Source organism: Hermetia illucens, chromosome 3 (genome assembly GCF_905115235.1).
Source record: "Hermetia illucens chromosome 3, iHerIll2.2.curated.20191125, whole genome shotgun sequence".
NCBI lineage: Eukaryota > Metazoa > Arthropoda > Insecta > Diptera > Stratiomyidae > Hermetia > Hermetia illucens.
Genome location: NC_051851.1, coordinates 68,226,128 through 68,248,747, shown reverse-complemented (window position 1 = coordinate 68,248,747; position 22,620 = coordinate 68,226,128). Strand labels below are relative to the sequence as shown.

The 22,620-nt window shown below is 42.0% G+C and overlaps 3 protein-coding genes across 3 annotated transcripts; 2 read left to right on the top strand and 1 right to left on the bottom strand.

Moving 5' to 3' along the window:
• The first annotated feature begins 1,792 nt into the window (after window positions 1-1,792).
• LOC119651470 (NADPH-dependent diflavin oxidoreductase 1) lies at window positions 1,793-15,786 on the top strand. The gene is made up of 6 exons (XM_038055078.1): window positions 1,793-2,260; window positions 2,337-2,569; window positions 2,632-2,845; window positions 14,663-15,296; window positions 15,357-15,434; window positions 15,494-15,786. Exons 1-6 carry the CDS (start codon window positions 1,867-1,869, stop codon window positions 15,693-15,695), a joined length of 1,755 nt encoding a protein of 584 aa, XP_037911006.1. The 5' UTR covers window positions 1,793-1,866; the 3' UTR covers window positions 15,696-15,786.
• Window positions 7,422-8,603, top strand: LOC119651472 (U3 small nucleolar ribonucleoprotein protein IMP4). Its single transcript, XM_038055080.1, has 2 exons — window positions 7,422-7,730; window positions 7,792-8,603. The coding sequence occupies exons 1-2, from the start codon at window positions 7,544-7,546 to the stop codon at window positions 8,547-8,549; spliced, it is 945 nt and encodes a 314-aa protein (XP_037911008.1). The 5' UTR covers window positions 7,422-7,543; the 3' UTR covers window positions 8,550-8,603.
• LOC119651471 (THO complex subunit 3) lies at window positions 15,719-21,062 on the bottom strand. The gene is made up of 6 exons (XM_038055079.1): window positions 20,877-21,062; window positions 16,828-16,923; window positions 16,476-16,760; window positions 16,265-16,418; window positions 16,000-16,185; window positions 15,719-15,937 (listed from the first exon to the last, which is right to left on the bottom strand). The coding sequence occupies exons 1-6, from the start codon at window positions 21,033-21,035 to the stop codon at window positions 15,783-15,785; spliced, it is 1,035 nt and encodes a 344-aa protein (XP_037911007.1). The 5' UTR covers window positions 21,036-21,062; the 3' UTR covers window positions 15,719-15,782.
• Between the last annotated feature and the right edge of the window lie 1,558 nt (window positions 21,063-22,620).

Here is a 22,620-nt window from a genome sequence, read left to right as displayed (position 1 = left end):
TATTACAGCCATAGATATTACGCTCACCATAAACAAACAAACTGCCTATTTCCGAATACTGTACACACATATGAACGTATATAAATTTATCGTACCCATATTTCCGATTTACGTCTTACATATATCTATCTGAATTAGGCACTATCCGCAAAGTTCATTAGCACGCATATATTATATACCTACATACACACATGTCTGGTTGACAAATAACTAAAAAACTAAAACAAAATAATTCTCTGCCACACAATTCATAAGAATTCATTTCGTTGTGGTATTGACGAATTGATATGTGATGATGACGTCATGCGGGTTGTAGAGTGCACGAAATTCACAAAAAATTGTAAAGTTTCACCCCCTATAACTTTGTTAATAGTAGTTGGATTTTCTTCAAACTTGACCAAACTGTGCGCTATATTCTTAGTTAACACATGCCAAATTTTGTACTTCTGGGATGAACATAAGGGGGGTGCCGGGTAAATTTCTAAAATGTGGAAATATACTATTATTAGCTTTATTTGTGCAGATATCGGAACCAGATATATTTTGAGGCCTAAATTTCGTAGAGGTGCACCATTGTGATTTTTTTCAGATTTTTCGGTTGGATAGGTTCTGAGAACGAGACCTGTTACACTTTTTGGGGGTCATATTTTGAGCCCTCACTCACTTATGTTTCACCCAATATCAAATATTTAACCATTTCCGAAAAGTACTAATTGAGACCTTTCATTTGATACCCCACATGGCTACACCCTGCGAAAAAAAAATTTGGACCCTCCTTTCACTTGTATGGGGAGCCCCCCTTAAATTTAACACAAGATGGTGCCACTTACTGCATGTAAAGGGAACACCAGATTACACACTCTCACCAATTTTCGTGACAATCGGTCTAGCCATTTCCGAATAAATCGGGTGTGACAGACAGACGGACAGACAGACTTTCTCTTTGCGACAAGCGATGGAAAAAATTTTGGAATATGGCAAGTTGCACCATATTTTTATCGACTTCAAGGTTGCCTATGATAGCATGATGAGAATTCGCCACGTGCGAGGCCAGATAAAAGCAGCAGAATCACCTTCGAGACCATTTAACATCATCGGTCTAAGACAAGGGGATGCCCGGTTATGTGTCCTTTTTAACCTGGCCCTGGAAAAAGTGATTTGCTATGCAGATGTTAATGTAAAAGGCAGTATCTTTTTCAAGTTCACCCAACCCTACCCTACGCTGACGATATTGACATTATGGGATGAACAACCCGAGATGTACAAACTGGCTTCATCCAGATCGATCAGGTGGCGCGAGATCTTGTGCTGTGCATTAATTAAGGCAAAACGAAGTATACGGTGGTAACGTCAGCATCAAAGAACAAAGAAGCGACAACATAAAATCGCACTGGTCAAGTAAGAACAATAGATATGGCAGACTGCAACTTTGAAGCCAAGTAGTACATAACCAAGTTGATATGTAGATAACTGTAGTGCCGTTGTCCGTCTCTATTTTCCACTACTTTCCATAAATTATGATTTAAACCAAAGAAGCACTAACTGTCACTTTATGTTCTTACGACAATCGTAAATGAGATGCGTAAAACACTACGTGATAACTTCTTATGTTAAGTGTCTTACGGTAAGAAACATTTTATTATGCGCATCGTATATGCGGATTACCGTCGTTAAGGGAGGTAACACTACTTTGCAGTTCCCACGCATGTTTTCCCTATGCAGACTCAGAAGGAGAGAACCGAAAGACTTGCAGCGGACCACATTGCTGTAATCAGCTGATTAATGTCAAACTCTTGTTTTACGTTTTACCAACCGTCATTTAGATTCTGCTGCAATTGTTGCAATCGTTAATTATAAGTTAAAACCATGAAAGACAGTGGGAATAAGTGTCGTTTGCTAATTCTTTATGGAAGCCAGACAGGCACAAGTCAAGATCTCGCCGAGCTCATTTGGCGCGAATCGCACAAACGAAACTTTACCGGCCCCGTAATGGCCATGGATGATTACGATATTGGGAAACTGATCGAGGAGAAACTCGTCGTTTTTGTGTGTGCAACTACTGGCCAAGGAGACGAACCAGATAACATGAAGAAATTCTGGAAATTCTTGTTGAGGAAAAGTCTACCTCGCGACTCTCTAACTGACATGAGGTTTGGAGTGCTGGGGCTAGGCGACTCCAGTTACGCAAAATTTAATTTCGTTGCGAAAAGACTACACAAAAGATTGTTGCAGTTGTCAGCAAGGAATTTATTGCCTTTAGGTATTGTACACATTTCTTGTTCGAGAGAAATTCTGATAATGAGGCAATTAATAGCTTAATTTTGCACTATTACCAGGACTGTGCGATGATCAACACGATTTAGGGCCCAGCGCGGTATATCTAAACTGGATACAGGACTTATGGAATGAACTAAGTGTATTCAATCCTAGCTCCAAAATCTTAAGCAGTTCTGACAGTAGAATGTGGCAGTATCGCTGGAGAGTAGAAAAAACATCGGGCGAAAGTCATGGTGATGCTACCGTAGCCGATTGGCCGCTAAATGAAAGGACTTTTCCAATTACACTAGAGGTATGGCTTCATTCAGACCTGTGGGCTTGTGCTAATAACTAACATATGCGCTCGGTTTTTAGAAAAATATTCGGACGACGACAGAAGATCATTTCCAAGACGTTCGATTTCTGAGCTTCAGCATAAATAGTTCTGCCAATTGGGAACCTGGGGATGTGGTTGCTGTGAAGCCAAATAATCCGGACGAGAAAGTGAAACGGCTTTTCGAATTGTTTAAAGAACATAATTTGGACTTTGACGCAAATACGGTAGTTTCTGTGAACAAAATTGACAATGGTAAGTAACCAACTGTTTTTAGAATCGATTCTAATTTCAGATATATTCGTATTACCGCATTTGGCCTGTTCCTTTGATTGACGTTTGTAGGCAATCTGTTCTGTTCGACTAATATGTACACATAGCTTAGCCCATTGGAGAGCTATCACGTGTTTACGTAAGTAATATTGACTTTCCTGGAGCAAAAATGGCCTTAGTGGATTAGATTGGGGAGGGAGGATGTACCGGCAATTGTTGATTTTTTGACAAGTTGTTAAAAAAGTCTTTTATTTTGTTCAAATTTCAAATTCAGTTGGAAGCCAGGGATTCATCCCTGAGCTGTGGGTGTACGGGATGGCACTTTGTACAAATTCTGAAAGTGGTTCCCATTTAGGTTTTCTGTTTCATTTGCCTGTGTTTCGATTATCAGTTATATATATGTCTTCAGTGCTCTTATAGGACTTTAGTTGAATAGTCCTCTAAGGTTTAGTGTGAAACAAAACCTTGTTAGAATCGATTCAATGTTCGTCTGTTCGTATGTGTGTCTGTCTGTCTGTCACACCCAATTTATGCGGAGACGGCCGAACCAATTGCCACTGAATTTGGTGAAAACAAATCGTCTGTTTTGTCCTTTTACATGCAGTGAGTGGCATCATTTTGCGTTGGGATTAAGGGGGCTCCTCCGTATGTGCGAAAGCGGAGTGTCATTTTTTGTGTGCAAAATATAGTCATTTTTGGTATTAATTGAAAGGGCTCGATTAGTATTTTTCGAAATTGATATCTTTTTTTTTACTAACTGAAATACAGGGGAGGGAGGACTCAAAAGTGGAATAGGTCTAGCTCTCAGGAAATATGAAATCTAGGTCTCAAAATGAATACCATTCCTATATCTTCTCAAAGAAACTCTTATTTTTCCTCTCTTAGCTTTTTTTGGTTATTTATATATCAGTACCAATTATTGGCGGCAGACACGTATATGTAGATATATGTATGTGCTAATGAAGTTTGTGAGTAGTTGAATAAGATGGACATGTGTGTACGTTAGCACCAGCGGCATTTCATTTACGTACGCATGTGTATACTTTCCAGCACGGAGTAAAGGGAAAGTGTGTGGAGATGTGTTAGATCAATTTAGATGTGTACATATATATATGTATGCATTAGTATAGGGTAATAGCCAATGTTTGTTTGTATTTATATTATTATTTATTTGATTAGTATGTATTTATATCTTGGAGTATGGTAACATATGAAGCAATTTTGACATTCCTATCGGAGGAAAAATAAGAACACAAAATCTTTATAGCCGAAGCGCCGAGCTTCTGGTATTCCGACCTGCTTATATTCTACAATAAGTGGAATCCATCAGCATGTTATACTAATTTTTCACTTTTACGACAATACGACCGGCCGCCTTCAGCGTCCGTTACCAGTGTTCTAGCATCCCATTCGGCTGCAGGTGGTGTGATGTTGTCCGCTAACGTTTGAATCCTAATAGCTTTGCGAACTCCGAGCAGAAAGTAGATTCAAATTGCATTCCTTGGTCTGTGATGATTACAACAGGAACACCAAAGCGCTGAATCCACTCACTCAGCCCACCGCGTAAACCTAACAATGATCGTGAGGAAGTACTTTAAGTCAGGCGAGTCTCGCAAAGAGTCTACAATGTGGACGTGTGTAGTGTCGAAGTGCTTTGTCGACTTAGTAAGTATTTCTTTCCTAGCATGTCTGGTTGCCTGAGATACACTCTCTAGCCCTCCAATTCACGTCCTTGTTCAAGGACGGCCAAAAATATGTACTTCTACTACACTTCCTTATGAAAAGCAGTTGAAACATATGTCCTAGGTCCCTTCTTGGAACATGAGCCGAAGATAGGGAACGCTTTATTTGCAGTCGGACTGCAGGCTCTGAAAAACTGCATCATCCTTCTGGGCCACAACGATTGATGAAAAATCGATCGCGGCGGGAATGTTGATCTCAAAAATCCGGGATAAGGTCTAAGCGACTAAATTGCCTTTACCGGACACATGTTGAATGTCCTATGTTGACTGCCTGATATAGGCTAAGTGCCAAAGTTGATGAAAGGACGCTTTGCCGGTTTTTGCCGTAAGGCAAAAGTCAGAGGATTATGGTCAGTGAATAAGGTTAACGGCCTGCCTTCAAGCGAATATCAGAAGTAATTGCTGCTCAGATACGCGATCCTAGGCGCTGTTATTCCGTCGAGCAGGATTCAACTGTTTTGAGAAGAAACTCAACGGTTGCCAGCTTTGATTCACCATCTGGTGAAGAGCAGCGCCTACTGCACAGTCTGAGACATCGAGAAACATGGCTAGAGGTGCATCTTGTTGAGAAAATGCCAAAACTGCAACACTACCAGCTGTTGTTTCAAACGCTTGGACATTTTGTGGAGACCACACAACCTCCCGCAAATCTTTGGTTTTAGGACCAGACAGGAAGGCGTAAAGCCTGGTGAAACGACGGTAGTTACCATTCCCAAGAACCTTCTAAGGTCTTTGACCGTCTTTGGCAGCGGAAAGCTCGCGATCGCTTGCATATTGTCTGAGTCGGTTTGAATGCCGTCAGGGGTGATGGAATGGCCTAGAAATTTGAACTCCTGCTGGAGAAATTTGTATTTGATAATTAGGCCATTATCAAGGAGCCGTTGAAAAATACACTCGCAATGTGTTGAGTGTTCGGGCTCGATGGAAGATGCGACCAGAACGTCATTCAAGTAGACAAAACAGAAATCCAAGTTTTGTAGTATAGAGTGGACGGATCTCTGGAAGGTTTTGTTCAAGTAGAATGAAATCTTCCCTGATGACCGAAGAGAGGTTGTGTTGTCTATCAGGGACCTATGCTGGGGACGCTGATGTCAGTCGAAATGAGACGCCACGAGAAGCTTCGACGCAAGCCAAGACTCACGCCTATTGGCCTGTGGCCGTAAGTTGTGCTAGGCGTGGGTTTTACCGCCGCTCATTTTAGTTGCTGAGGAAGTAGTTTTTTGGGCCTAGATGCGAGGAGGACCGAAACTTCAGCGCATGTGTCTATTAGATAATTGCACCTACTAGTGGGCCATACATAGTAAAGCGCCGTGCTGCTGCAATTCGGGTACGCGTCACCCTGTCCCACAGCGAAGTCAGTTTCCGTCGAACGATTTCGCGACCGTTCTCTCCAACACTAAGCATTTACCGCCGCCGTCAGTGTGGCCACATTGGTCATAAGCGCGACCAGTTGCCTACTCAGGTCCTACTCGCGAGACACCTCCGAGTGGTATCTTGTTCACGGTTGCGGCCAACACCTCAAGAGCACCGCCGCCAGCACACGCTAGGATGGCCTGCGTGCCTTTCGGCAGTCGTTGAAGGTACACGGATTTTAGGAGTTCCGTACCGACCTTGGGTGTGCGGTTGCCAAGCGCTACATCTGTCAGCCAATGATTCAGCTTGACTGTCTCACCTACCGACAGGCGCCTGATGAACTGGGCCTTTGCCGAGCGTAGGAGCACTCGCTTAGCACGTCAGTGACGAGTGCGATGGATTCCTCGTTCAGACTCTCCTACGCGTGGTTGAATTTAGTGGCGTCCGTCGCGATGACCGTCAGCGTGAATTGCGCCTCCAAATGGAGGAACCACGCCTCCGGACAAAGCAGGTGAGTAATCGTGTTTCCGCATAATGCATATTGAAATTTCTACGCCAAGTTCTGATGATCCAATTAGGGCACTCACGGCTCAGCCGCTTGCTCACTCTATAGAACTTTACGCACACAACAGGAGCCAAACGGACGGAATTGAGTAAAACACTCGTTTGCGACCATGCACAAGGAAATCCAAGGAAACCGTGTAGTTTTTTTGGACTGGGTAGATAAAACCACAATGTGAGCCACATTGGCTCGTGCAAACTATGAAAAAGTGAAGTCGGACACTCGCTAGAATCGTTGAGTTCGGCCGCAAAACCTCCTTCAACATGAAACACAGAGGATCGATAATGGTAACCAGAGTTCAGGCGAGAAAAGCATAACTGAAGAGAAACCGCTTCCATCCAGTTCAGAAGTTGCAGAATGCCTACCAGAGTTGGGACGTTTCATTGAAGCTCATGACAACGTAAATTAATGAATGTTTTTACCGTTAAATCAAATTAAAATTTCTGTAAACAAAAAGGCGATAAACGGTGAAAAGCGGAATAAAATAGTTTCATTCTTTAAAAAAATATGTCATTATATGTAATAACTACTTATTACTAGTATCGTTTATATATTAACTAATCTAATATATGCATATCTACGCATATCCAATACGTAATTGATTTCTTCAAGTACCTACGCTCGACTTGCGAAATCTCTTCTCGACAGTAAATGCATATTCCAATCTATTTTCATATAATTGCTTAGAAATTGCACCAAATTAATATAAGAATCCTAAAGAATTGTCCCAGCACCATACGCTCTCATTTCGACTATGATTCACTTCCGCTTGCAATGTTGAATTCAATATTAATCGGTAATTATTTGAATTATTGAAAGACACCTCATCTGTCAAAATATTATTTGTATATACTGTGACGTGCGTGCTGCCACCTACGCGCAGGTCGCTCAACTTCGAGCTGTCATAATTGTAAACACGTGCGCTCGTCAACATTGCATTCACGTTAGTGTAGTGTTTAGGGTTGGTGCGGTCTGTTTAAGTAAAAAGTAGTGTTTTAACCCTCAAAATCAGTCAAGAGCACAATGCTACGCCGTCAGGCCCGATTACGACGAGAATATCTTTACCGAAAAGCGGTAGAGGAAAAACACAAAGCACTACAGGACAAAAAGGAGCGAATCAAAAACCATTTGGAGGGAAATGTTCCGATTCATGGGGATCTACGACGAGAAGCGATTGCATTGCAAGAAAAACTTAAATGGACCGATGAAGGTATATCCGATATTCATTAACTGATGAGGTTGTTAAGGATTAACAATGTTCAAACATGCAGGTCCGCAAGCGGCGGCAGGTATCAGCGGTGTCAGTGGCGGTGCAAACACAGCCAACTCGCAGGACGACGAGTATCGCTATGCGGGTTGCGAAGATCCTAAAATCATGATAACCACCTCACACGATCCTTCAGCTCGACTGAAAATGTTCGTGAAAGAGTTGCGCCTCATATTCCCCAATGCGCAGCGAATGAATCGCGGAAAATACGAAATGAAACAATTGATCCACGCCTGCCGAGCTAATGATGTGACAGATTTTATAGTTATCCATGAACATCGTGGAGTGCCTGATAACTTGGTGATTTCCCACCTGCCGCATGGACCCACAGCGTTTTTCAACATCTCAGGAGTAGTCATGCGACACGATGTACCCGACGTAGGCCCAATGAGTGAACAGAAGCCTCATTTGATTTTCCACAATTTCAAGTCAAAACTAGGCGAGCGAACGATGTCGATACTGAAGTACCTGTTCCCCGTGCCAAAGGAAGACTCCAAACGTGTGATAACATTTGCAAATCACGACGATTATATTTGCTTTAGACACCACACATTTCAATATGTAAATAAGGAACTGGAAATGGTGGAAGTAGGGCCTCGTTTTCAATTGAAATTGTATCAAATTAAATTGGGGACTTTGGATGAATTGGATGCTGCGGACACAGAATGGGTGTTACGACCGTACATGAACACTTCAGCGAAGAGAAGGTTCTTGTCGGACGATGATGGATGGGTACAAGATGATGTGGATGTAGAACCGTGAAATGAGACAATTATTAATTTAAATTTATGTTGAATATAAATTTATTTAAGGATCGCTATGGATTTTCGTTTGCTTCTTGTTAATTTCTTTTAGATAACTACAGAGAACTATCACGTTCCTCCTGCAAGAAGGATTATTGATTTTCCAAGAGCGTTTTAGTTATCGCCATCCTTCCAACATTTTCGCGATTTTTCTGGGGTCGCTTTCCTTTGTAATGACAATTTATTTTCTTTATTGGGTTTGGAATTTTGTACTTTCACAGGCGACTAATAGAAAATAGAACACTAATCTGTATCATAGAATATTTTCCGGCCAGGAACGTGTGCTTAAATCTTTAAAATTTGACTTATGTCTTTTAGCTTCGACTTCATTGCCGTCTTTCCTCGTTCATTATATTAATGTATCACGTCGTTTTTTAGTCACACATTTAACCTTTAAACCGACATTTTTTTATGCTGATCCCGAGTTGTGAATATGTGAATATCATCCGGGTACACCACTTTTTGGTAGTATAGCGCCCTAGTGCTGGGCATATGAATCGTCGGAAGGACGCACAGAACACTAAATTTAATAGTATAGGGACGAGGCATCTTTTTTCTTTCTTTTTTTTTTTAGGCCTGAATATGTGAGGGAACTCTGGGTCAGTTGTTCTTGGATCTCGACTTAGAGATTCAGAATTTTTCATGTCGATTTATACCATCGTATGCCTGCTCTTAGTTAATGAAAATGATGTGTATCAGACACGTTGATTTGATATTTTCGTCTCTTTTCTAGCACCTGTTTAACCGATAATATTTGATCTGTTGTAAATCGTCGGCATGCTCGTTTTTGCTTTTGCATGGTTTGCACCGGTTTGTGCTAAAACCACAGGACATCTAGGGAAGCCATGAAGCATTTAGTTATAATACGCGTAACTGACAGTATTATGGGAGCTACAAATACCCTCACGAGACCCTATTTTTTAATTTCCCGAGTCAGTGGCTTCTAGTTCATCTAGTTTTCCGAATATTTCCGTCATATATTGCTATTACGTGTATCACGCATCATAGAATCGTGGCCAAATTACAAAGCAATGTATTGGAGAATCTTACCAAAACTAACTGTCCTACTATATGGATCCTAACAGGCAGGCGCAACATTATAAATGTTCATTTAAGCTGATAAAATGGTGTGTTGGTATAGTGGGGAGAAGTTACAGCTTCTGAGCATTCAGGCCGTGTTGGCCCATTGTACTCGCCACCCCCGTCTAACGGAATATAAGCTCCGTCGACTCCGCTTCCTCATTACAGGAGGGACACGTATCATCTTGAGTAATTCCTATTCTGAACATATGCCCAACTAGTGACTTATGGCCTGCCAGAATGCCCACAATACACCTGCAAGCCCTCTTGCTTTTCGACAGGATAAACTTTGCGGTATGCATGTTCGGTTCTGGCAGGAAAAGTTTGGTGTGTCGAGCATTCCCTGGTCGATGATTATAATTGCCGGCACACCAAAGCGTGGATTCCATTCTCTACAGAGGGCCTCTGTGCAAAATTGTGCAGTAGCCAGCGCAGTGCAGGCCACCGCGTGTACCTATCAGTGCGAGTCTCGCAAAGAGCCAATGATATCGATATGGATTGTGTTGATGGACCTTGGGAACACTTTTTCGTTTTTCCTTACATACTTTTGCACTTCTGGCATGCGATGCACTGTCTGGCCCAAGAATTAATGTCCTTCGCTTTGTCGGGCTTTTGTTTTAAAGCAAAATTGAGTGGTTTATGGTCCGTGCACAATGTGAACAGTTTGCCAAGGAAATACCGGAAGTATTTAATTGCGAGGTGCGCGGCGAGTAACTCATGATCATAGGTGCTGCAGATTTGATTTACTTTTTGGTGAAGAGCAGCACCTACGGCGATGTCTGCGGATCGATGAATACGGTTAGGGGCACATCTTGCTGAGGGAATATCAGAAGTGTAGCATCCACCTGCTGTTGCTTGATGGTCTTAAACGCTTGGGAACCACATAATCAGGCGGGAGTCTTCGGAGTTTTCGACCCAGACAAGGAGACGTTAAGGATCGATTGTTGGTGGGCGGCTTTGGGCAAGAAACGACGGTAGAAGTTTAGCATGCCTAAGAACCTTGTCAGATCAACAGACAAGCTCAAAATCGCTTGCACCTTGACTGGGTCCGGTTGGATGCCTTCAGGGGTAATCAGGTGGCCGAGGAATCTTACCTGCGATTGCAAGAACTTGCATTCCTCAACGTTAAGACCGGCTTCATAGAGACGTTGAAAAATGCACTCGAGGTTTTCTAAATGCTGGGACACAGAGGAAGACGTGACTAGAACGTCATCCAAATATACGAAACAGAAACTGAGGTTTCGCAGAACAGTGTGGATGAATCTCTGGAACGGTTGCGCCGCGTTTCACAGTCCGAAAGTCATCCTAGTGAACTCGAAAAGTTCGAACGGTGTGCATATTGCCGTTTTCGGAATGTCTTCGGAGCTACAGGGATCTGATGGTATGCCTTGACTAAGTTCAAGGTCATGAGAATACAGCAGTTTGTGATAGAGCGCACAAAATCGTGGATGAATGATCTGGAATCGTCTGAGCATTTAGACGTCTGTATTGGCCACAAGGTCTCCATTCGCCGTTGGATTTTGGGACCATGTGAAGTGGTGAAGACCAAAAACTGTCTGAAGGTCCATGTGTGCTCTCCGGAAGCCTATACAGCCACAAAGATTGTAGCAGCTCGGTGCCGACTTTGTCACCACGCAACTGCTTCATTTCACGCAGCACCTCGTTTGGTGCACGGTCACCTAGCGTTAGCTCTATCAGAAACTGGTTAAGTTTAGCTGCCTTATTTACTGACAAACATTTTAAGAACAACCCTCGAGGACGCCGGAGACAAGCTCGACCGCCTCTTCGTCCAGCTCAACCAGCGCGTAATTGGAATGAACGGCATCCGCTGTGAAGTGAATTAAGCCTCGAGTTGGAGGAATCATGCTCCCGGATTTCTACGTCAAAACGGCTGCACCCGTACGGCCACGGAATGGACATGGCCGGCACGATTCACATTTGCAAGCGCCCGACACGCAAGCTGCTCAATCCGCCACAACCTTTTTACATCAAATAAAAACTTGAAGTGATTAGCCTTGATCTCCAGAAATTTGAAGGAGTCCTTTGCGCGAAAATTCGGAGGTTCCCATCAAATGGTTTACAGTTTGTGCAATCAATTTGGAGAATCTATACATAAAGTTATTAAACACAGATTCCGGTAATTGCCCCTCAAAATTAATAAGACTTGCCGTGGTAATTAATAGATAATTAAGTTAATAATTTAATGTTTCTTTTGTTAAAAAGTAATTTAAGTAAAAGTGTTTTTAGTATAAATAGAAACGTAGAATCGTAATTGTTTTCAGTAGCTTTGGACTGATGAAGGGTTTAAGTTGCTCCCGAAATATATATACACACAATAAAATAAAATTGTAGTTTGGAGTAAGCTACTGTCTCTCAATCGTAAATTATCGTTGGTTATTGCGTGCTTCTCCTCGGTCATGTGTTTGACTACTAATGATTTGAGAGCATGATTTCGTTTGTTTTTCTATGTCGTCAAATTTGCCTCCCTAAGGTGCTCGTTGAACCTGTTGTCGTCGTTATTAGCTTTCTGATATCTCACTTGAGAGTCGTTTATGGGTACCCGCCGCTTTTTCGAAGGTCTTGATTCTCTCTATTTTTAAGGCTTTGTGTCAAATAAAACTTTTATTAAAACCGATTGATAGAAAAAAATGGCTAACGATTTCGTCCAGGGCAGAGCCAACTCATCAGACGCTGCCTCACCTCTGTCCAGGGAGCAGCGTGGCCGAAAGTGGCAACAGATGGAAATCGCTCCTTTTTATATAATTGCAAACACGACAAGGGTGCGCCTAAACCAGCCTAAAACTAATTTTTTTTGGATATGAGAGATCCTAAGTGAACATCTACTTGATGTTGGAGTGGGCCAGATGGATAGTATTACTCTCACTTTTTTAGCCACGGACCCCACCCCGTTCTTTTAATCAGTAATTTTAAAAATTATTATTTCTGGTATTGAGCGAAACACGGGGAAGTGAGGACTCAAAATGTGTGCCCCAAAAAGTGAAATGCATTGTTTCTATCTAACCGAAAAAAATCACAATGATACACCTTTACAAAATCTAGGTCGCAAAATACATCCCACTACGGTATCTGATCAAATAAACTCAATAACAGCATATTACTATAAATTGAAGTAATAAAAACTTGTTGTTTCTTTTTCGTTGGTGTGGGTATTTATTCTTGCAAATACCGATATTTCGGGAACCACTTGTTCCCTTCATCAGTGCAAACAAGTTTGCCTATACTATATACTATATTTTAGACATTTGTCCGAAAACGCCCCTTAAGTTCACTCTGGCATCAGTATAGGTGATAATATTAAAAATAATTCTGAAAGTTTGAAGGCACTCCTATTATTAACAAAGTTATAGAACGACTGGAAAAACGTGCGTAGGAAGTTTCTAACACAAGATGAACATAAAACCTTAACACCCGAAGCGGCCAGCTTCCGGTATTCCGATTTATTATGAGTTTATTGCGAATTACTCTTCAGTCGGCCCCAAACCGTTCTATTCCGCAGTTTTTCGGCTGTTTTAATCGATGTACACAGTGTGGGAAGAAGACCTTATTGCCAGAGAGGCAATAGGGACTCCAAATGCCTACTGTGTGAAGGAGAGACGAGAAAACTGTTGTTGTATCAAAGTAGAAAATGCCTGGAATTCTCAATCATTGCAGGGTCGCTCAGGATTTACTTGAGCAGACGAGCCACGAATCTGATATGGAAAATGACATTATAAGTGAATTGTATAGAAACCCTCACGGTGACATATGGCTCATGGGTTCGACTGGTGGAGCGGCAATATGGGTTTGCGGTCGGTAAACGATACAATATACTATGAGTCAGACAGGCAGGATTGATGGTGATTTCAACGCCTGGGTCTTTGAGTGGGATAGCAGAGAAATTGCATTTAGAAGATTTTGCGCAGATGGATATAGTTCTGGCAAACGAAAGTAATGTAAACACCGTTTGGAAAGGGCCCGTGGGGGCCTATCATAAGGGGATGATTCAGAAACCGTTCATATCCGAACAAGTGCCCTACTTTCTTCCTAAATGAAAATCATCTAGGGATCATTCTTCCCGTAAGAAAGAGACACTAGCACCTTCTAGCGATCTCTCAATAAGACGTAAATTCCGGCACAGAGGAACTGTTGGAGATCAACGCTAGAATAGGATACAATAAAGCCCCGGCCTGGACGGAGTACCGAATAAGTCCCTTAAGCTCGCCGTGAAATCTAAACTGGACATGTTCGAAGTGTGCATGTCCCAGCAGATATTTTCAGTTAGGAAGATTCCGATAATTCTTCAGTCTGAGAACCTTGCCTTTGTTGGTTTCGTCAATGGAGCAGTTGTCCTTGGCTCCCTCTCTAAATCCGGAGTCATTAGAAGGCATGACTGGGTGAAAAAGTAAGCAGATATTCTAAACTGTAGCTCCTCGTCACGGTGGGTAAGAAGCTTACCGATGTGGTTAATAAATTGACTAAAGTGACATCTAGGTTATGAAAACTGTCCATCCCGAGCTTCAGCGGTCTAAAATCTCCTTCCATATTAGTAGTTTCGGGCGCATCTCACAAGCGAAGACAAGGGATGAGATCTTTCGAGGTCGTTATTAATGCCCATTTGGAGGCCTTGATTTAATTTTTCAAAGCGCTGGCCCCTCGATCACGTTGCTTTGGCTTCGAATCCCAGTCGTCGTGGATGTTTGTGTTTGTCCTGCTGCTTGCCTATGCACAGCATTAATGATCATGAAACTGAAGCACAGATCTCCTTATGTGAGTGACCTATATTTCACGAAGGGGTGAACAGGAAATTAACATTTAATTTGTCAGAGAAATCCTGCTCCTTATCGGAAGTATTCTCTGGTACGCAGCACTGTACAATGGAGTTACTTCTAATTTTGAATGGAAGATCTCACTTTATTGTTTAAATTTAGAATGGTTATTGAATCGTATTGCAAATTAAAAATAAATCTAATTATACTTTTTTTCGACTTTCAGAAATGCCAGTTCCTATATACTTTCAAAAGCCCATTCGACTTGGCTTAGTAGCGAAATATCTCTGGGATCTTAATGCCATTCCACGGCAGCGTGCTTTCGAATTGCTAGCTTTAAACTGTAAAGACGAATTGGAACAAGAAAAGCTAATTGAATTCACTACTCCCGAGGGTCTAGAGGATATGTACAACTACACAAGTCGTCCCAGGAGAACTATCCTCGAAGTGCTTCACGACTTTCCACACGCTACCTCGGCGCTTACGATCCCTGTTCTGTTTGAACTCTTCTCTATTATCCAACCACGATTATTTTCAATTGCTTCCAGTCGAAAAAGTAATAAATTGGAGATATTGGTGGCTGTTGTTGAGTACAAGTTAAAATTAAGTGAACCACGGAGAGGCTTGTGTTCAAACTGGCTAAAAGATCTTCAAGTGGGCACTACAATATCGGCCAGTTTTCGGAAAGGGACTATGAAGATCCCTCGACAAGCAAATGTTCCGCTTATCATGGTTGGACCTGGAACTGGGCTGGCACCATTCCGATCAATTCTCATGGACAGATGGATGGAAAACGATGGCAAAGACAGAAATGTTTTGATCTTCGGTTGTAGGAGTCAATTTAAGGATTTCCATTGCAAGTAAGTTTGAGGAAATGGAATTATTTGTATGGAATTGTAAATGTAATTTGATTTTTTCAGAGCTGATTTGCAAAAGATGGAAGATGAAGGGATTGTAAAGTGTTACTACGCCTTTTCTCGTGATCAGGATCATAAAGTGTAAGCTTTTCATCTGAATCAAATAATCATAGCATAATTCATATAAAATCCATTCTCAGCTATGTCCAGCATAAAATTGAAGAAGCTGAATCTGAGCTGAAACCTCTTATTTTCGACGAGCATGCAACAATTCTCGTAGCTGGAAATTCGAAAGATATGCCCCAGTCTGTGAAAGAAGCTTTTACCAGAGTAGTTGGGAGTGCTGACTATATCGAGAAAATGATAAAAGAAGGACGCTACCAGGAAGAGACCTGGTCATAGAGAAAATATGACTTCACATAAAATTGTAGTTAAATTTGTATTATTTATTGTGTAATGGTTTAGCAGTAATTACCAATAAGAATAAAGTTATTCTGAAAATCCCCAGACTTTTAAGTTGCCGGCGTCTCGTCGTCGATCACATGAATCTTTATCGTCGCATGCATAGGCTAGCAAATATTGCTTTGGATGCCAAGCTACTGTAAATGTGGCGGCGTCGACGGATATATCAGAGATTTTTTCTCCTGTTAAAAAAATGAATACAATACACTTGGGATAATCAATTTTAAGTAATATTTGTACATACCGGTTTCTGTGTGAGCAATATCGATGAGAAGGTCTTCGCTAGCGGAAGCCAACAGTTTGCCATCGTAACTAAAGGAAATTGTGCGGACCGGCCAGTCTAAACGAGAAAGAACTCGTACGCATGCAAGTTCTTCTGCATCCCAAACTGACACGAGCGCATCGGCAGAACCAGTTGCAAAATACTTTCCTGTAATAAATATGTTATAAGACCTTCCTTGACAGGGGATAAATGTGTAAAACAACCACCATTTAAGGGTGAAACATACCTGTCGGATCGAATTCAATACAAATGCATGTTCCTGGATGAGCTTTAAGAACATGTTGCAACTCTAAGGACGGATAGCTCAGAATATGAACACATCCTTGCCCATTTGTTAAGAAGAACAAATCACTGGTGTTGTTCCAAGCAATCTCGTTAACCTATTATCGATAATAAAATCTGTATGTTTCAGCCTCATGTATACTGCAAAAAGATACCTCAAAATTAAATTGTTTTTCTGCCCGAATTTTATGTGTTCGTGTGTCAATGAATGTGACTAAATCTTCCTTGTTTCCCACGGCAATGGTTTTTCCATCTGGCGACCATGTTATGTTGATATTCTCACCATTTGTGTTGATTATCGTAGCACACTTTCCAGCACGCACATCCCAAATTCGTACTGTTTTGTCGCCGCTTGCTGTACTAAGCAGGTCGGGCATAGAAGCGTGCCAGCACAATTGGTCTACTGACCCTGTGTGTCCACGAAATGTGCTGTCTTTATTCTGTTGATATTTGCAAAGGTTGGGTTAATATTAAATGAGTAGACGAGGTCATTGTGCAGAAATTTACGATTCTTTCTCGATCCAATGTGAATACGGCAACAGTTTTGTCGAACGATCCAGAAGCAAGGCGCCGTCCATCACAATTCCAACCAACGGAATGTACCTAGCATTAGAAATTAGTTTAAAAAGTGATTCAAACATGGAATTAGGATTAAACACAAGGTCCTGCTAGTAATTTTATGGGGAAAATAAATTTCTATTGGTCGAATTCTAGAACTGATCATTGTCGAACTCCCGCGCTCCCCACCGGGGAACAAACAAATGAACTAAAACCGGCTTCGGAAAGTACTAGCCGAAACCTTGCATTTGATACCCCACCATGAATAGCTGTAACCGTTTCCCAGAAAAATGTATGTAACAAACAGACATACAGACGGACAGTAATCTAATTTTAATCAGGTTTTATTTTACACAAAACCTTAAAACGAATTTCAATTTTTGAAAAGGGTATCATCTGAGCACCATGAAAAGAGTCCAAGGAGGCTCAAGAGCCTTGCCATAGGTGTAAATTCTTCTACGTTTTTGGCGAGAGCTGTGCCGCATATTTTTTTCGGCTCATTATCGAAAAATACTGCCCAATTATCGTCGGTAAAGCGGATTAAGCAGTGTTTCTTGAGCCACAGTAATGTTGATTTTATTTTAGTTGTGATGTGCGATGAACGGATGGGATTGAATGCTTTATTGACCACTGAGAGTGATGGAGGGCGTGACGCGATCGACTTCTGACACTGAACGAAATCCCGGAAAGTCCAGCTTAATATGCGCAGTGACAAAAGGGAATTTGCTACTGCGCTGGTTAGAGAAGCGGAAGATGCCGCAGAACGCAATGATTTCAGAAGTGTATACCGCGTCACGAAACAGCTTGCATGAGGTCGCAAATCTTTCAATGGTCTTGTGAAGGATGTCAACGGTCGACTTCTCATCCGCGATGACGAGCTACTGCTCAACCGTATCACATCGGATGAGATTCCTCCTCTTTTGGATGAAATGGCTAGTTACCGTAACATAGTAGTTACTATAGATCTGCTACTTCCACTCGTACGGAAATTTTGGGGATTCGAAGCCTTTCCCAGAGAATAGAAAAAAGGGATGATCCCTGCCATCACAAAGATAATAGCTAAGATAATTCTGGAAGGATCATCTCGAAATATTGATCGACAGAGCGCAGGCTGGTATAGGCTCCGGATTATCATGCATTGACCACATCAACACCCTACGGGTCATTAGAACAGTGCGCCGAGTTTCGATCTTCGCTGCACCTGATTTCGGGAAAGCTCCTGGAGGCAGTAACAGGGATTGTGTCTGGCGTGCTCTAAGCGGGAGGAACATTCCGGAGAAACACTTTGTCACCGTTACTTCTTCATGCTGGAGAACATCAATGAACTATGATATTTTTCTTCAAACATCTTGATTACGCTGATGGCATTTGTTATGGACCTTGGCTAAATGGCTGCGGATTTGGAAAGGGAGGCATTGATTGGATGGATTGAAGATAAACACCAACAAAAGCAAAGTTCTTAGCCTGGCGTGGCATCGTACTGTGTTGCTGGGCTTTCAATAAAGAAGGTATGTTGCTATCCCACACCCTGCCACACTGTTCGTCAGTCAATTTCACTAACCCCCTTACCATGTCTCTGATTCACAATTCAAAGTGTAAACTTTTCAGCGGACACTGTATGCGCCAATAGTGGGATTCGCGCCCACTGATGTCTTCTGCACTTTTACCACATTTCTCCGCGGGTCTACCCTGAAGTATTTTTCGCGGGGAGGGTTCGTTAAACTTCGTGGTGGCGTTCACTGCAATCTAATTCGTCTTTGACTTCGGCATCACCTCTATGAAATCCTGGGATCCGATGTCCTTGTCGTCGGCCTTTTGCTCTCCTTTATTACTTCCTTTTGGAAGTGCCGTCCCCACGTACTCGAGGACAGCGATCAGACCAGAGTCTGCAAGGAACTTATCTGAAGTGACTCTTTCTATGAAGCCTCACCGGGGGTTATTTGTTACCATGGGAACCGGGATGACCCTTTGAGGGCATATGCTCCAAGAGATTTTTTGGGGAATGTGTTTTCGGCCCGGTTATTTGCGGTTGTGTAAGTTTCATGGTGGTTGTGCGTTGTTCACCTCGGATGCCGTATTCCTTGGTTAGCCCTCGCATCTCTTGGTATGAATGCTGAGAGTCAACATAAACCAGTATCACGGTGGTAGTCAGGGTGGGGTTTTGATTGTGGTCTCCAAATCAATCCGAGTCCAAAAAGGACCGTGATATTATGCTTTCACGGCAGATACTCACTCAAGACTTTCTCTTCCATGACCGTCCGAACAACGGAATATAATGTGCTCCGGCCATTCGGCGGACTCGTTCAGTAAGAAGTGATTCAACTACTTTTTATAACTGCCGTTTCCCATTAAGAACTATTGAGTTGTAGTTTAATTGGCCGTACTTTCGCTCGACCCATTTCTCAACACACGAGATCAGTGTATAGATCCAGCGACATTTGAATAGATTTCGACATTTTTCGGAATCATTCCACCATACCAAACAGTAACTTTTTCCGGATGTAATGGTATCTCTTGAAGTAGATGTGAGCTTGTTGGAGAAGTTTCGGCGTTTCAAATGATCAATTGATTTTAGTTTTTGAGCCACTTTGAAATTGTTAGGATGTGGGGTAACACATTTTTGCAAAGGAGATCGAGAGATGCCCAATTCCTGAGTACGATGTGCAATCAACTGATTTGCTTACACTTACGGCCATATTTTCATTACTTGGAACGGTGCGACATCTCTTTGGCAAAGGAACATCCAATAGTGAAAATGTGGAGTCATTGGCACGTGACAAGCCTTTTCATCGAGAAGTTGCCAGAAGGCATCAGGTCGACCTGTCTGTGGTGCGTACGCGGTGATCCAATAGTCAAAATGTGGAGTCATTGCCACGTGACAAGCCTTTTCATCGAGAAGTTGCCAGAAGGCATCAGGTCGACCTGTCTGTGGTGCGTACGCGGTGATGAAGTGAATATTGCGATCAGCTGATATAATGGTGAGCTTCATCAGCCGATCATCAAATCGTTCGACTTCTTTAATGGCATCACGGAAACCCTCTGAGATGGCACTGCCAACACCATATTGAGTGTGTGGGTTACCAAAATAGAGAAGTTTATAGCCATTTTTACCGCGTTCGCGTTCAATGTCGCAGCTTTTGGCAACAGACCATCGGGTTTCTTGCAGAGCGCAGATATCAACGCGCCTTTTCCGAAGGGCTCTTGCGAGTTCCTCGGTCTTTCCAGTTAGGGTACCAAAATTTAGCGTGCGGCCACGTATTTGTTTTGTTCGGACTAACTTGCTTACGTCCTGACGCCGCCCATGCGTCAAGAACCCTTGCCCATTTCTCGACAGGATCGGGGCCCGTCCTGCCACGTCGACTGAGGTGGTCGCCCTAGCATTTCTTGAATTGGAGAGAGTGCATGATTCCTTAACGAGTTGTGAAGGTAACACTTTTTTGTGTAAAACGGTGCGCACCTCAGAAAGAAAAGTTTTTATCCGAAAAATAGAAAAGCTGCAGAAGCTGTCGATGTAATAATAAAGGAAAGTATCGTAGTATCACATTTCTCTCAGAAGTTCTAGTTGTTAGTCTTCTGCCTTGCGTGAATTCTACGAACTGGCTCTGAAGATCTGAGCCGGCTGGCCTCTACTGCCAGCCATGGCCTTAGAAGTTTGCTGCGTTAAAGCGGCGCTCCACAGCGTTAATTGGGCTGCGCAGCGCGGCTGCTGCTACCTATCTACCCAAGTAGTATTGATAGTATCGATCGCCGTATACGCCAAATTTTAATTATCTACAAATGGAGAAAATTTCTTAATTGTTCAGTATTTTGTTGACCTACTGTTGGCGTCATTCTTAGCAGACAGCAATCAAATAGAAGTTACAACTGTTACAATTGTACTACTTTCGCTTTTATTTTCCCAATATTCTAGAACACAAACGAGAAAACAAGAGCAAAGATACCAGCAAACCTGGCTAAATAGATTCCTGTTAAGGAAATAAAAAGAATGCATTAAATACCTTGGATGTGTGAGCTTTTTGTTCCTTAATTTTGTTGTGAGTTTTGAAGTAAGTCTGCAGCTCATCTACGTTCTTATTATGAATCACCATCGTCAAACTTTTATTATAGAAAATCGCAAATTTCTGGACGTGTTTAGAGCCGGCAATTTGACAATTCATAAGATGTAAACATCGACGTCTTCTTCTTCCTTACGAATACTGTTTCGTATTGCATATTTCACCATGAAGGTTGTGCAGGTGATACCAAGTGTAAATGTTAGATGCCGTCGATACTCGAAATCTGGCCGTTACAAAATTAATTAAATTCTAATCAGGTAGACTGGGAATGTCGTTATTAATTCTTGTAATTTCCAAATTATGTTTAGAGGTTTCGTAACATTCACATTTACATGTGGCGCTTTTAAGGAGAAATTTTGAACTGAATTATAGGAATCGCCTCGCTTGATAACAGCGTTTCGTGGACAAAGCATGTTTTCTATAGTGGTTTGTTTTACTGACTGGCCTTGTATATATCATCTTAACTAACAACTAATAACTATTTCCAATCAACTAATAAAGTTCATTACCTGGAACGAATACATGCCTCCTTGGGTGGGCAAAATTGAAATCACCATAAGAAATAAATTTGTTCAGAAAGGGGGAAAAGGAATTGTACGTATTTTATTTTTTCTTTTTAAGAAGAACGGACAATTTTAGCGGCAAAGGGGAACGGAATCCATTGTGGTCCTTTCGGGTAGGAAGGAGGTTGGTGTGTCAATTCGCCTAGATGGTTTTCTCGTGTGTGTTCCATCTGATCCCAGCAGCAAACGGATGCATCCGAAAGATTGAGCTTGGATGCATCTATTTATTTGCTCCTCACTCCCTATGAGAGCATGGATCGATTACCCTGCCTTTGGTTCTCGCTGGCATGTGTGAAGCCACAAACAGCTGTGCAATGTTTATCGTTATCACACAACTTATGCTTATAGAAGGGACAAATGATGGTAACAAAATTAGATGCAATGAATCAGCAAGAAAATTTTGGGCGAATTATTTGAAAACGGAGAGTTTTTTCCGCCAGTCTGACAGTCTGCTGGGGCTGATGTAATTGAGCACGCATGAAAGTAGACTTTCAGGATGATTCTGTACCGTGCCGTTGATTGAAATTGGTAAGAACAGCGTGAATATTTTCTTATCTGAATCTTTTGTAGCAATTTTTACAAATAAATTTTGACGAATTAACCATCTTCTTTAGGTTAAGAAGTATTAAGATATTTTAAGAACCAAGTCCCTATCATAGCCTGCAAGCGGCTCGAAGCTCAGCCCCATTGAGGAAGTTTTAGCCGAAATATTCGCCGCTATCAATTCAATACTATTTAAAAATTTTAAATAATTAAGACCGGCCATTTTTTTACTAACAATATTTATTACCTCCGTAAATGCTGATATTTCGAGAACTACCTTTTGGATACTACCTTCGCTGCTGACCTACCCTAAGTATCCTCCTTTTTGGGTTCGGATTGTCGATTCTTTGAAACTTTTCTTCTTTGTGGGTTGAACTTTGCTACTCTCTACTCCTACGATTCCGCTGCTGAAGGGTTGGGTCTTCTTGAGGGCGCCTTATGGTTCCAGCATTTCATTCAGATAGCGCAGATACCATTTAGCATCTTCATGAGCACGAGTATGGGGTTTAAGAGGTTCTTTGGTAAGGTCTAGTTACCCACTGAAGCGATTAGGTATCAATGAGACTTCATTCGAAGAAAAT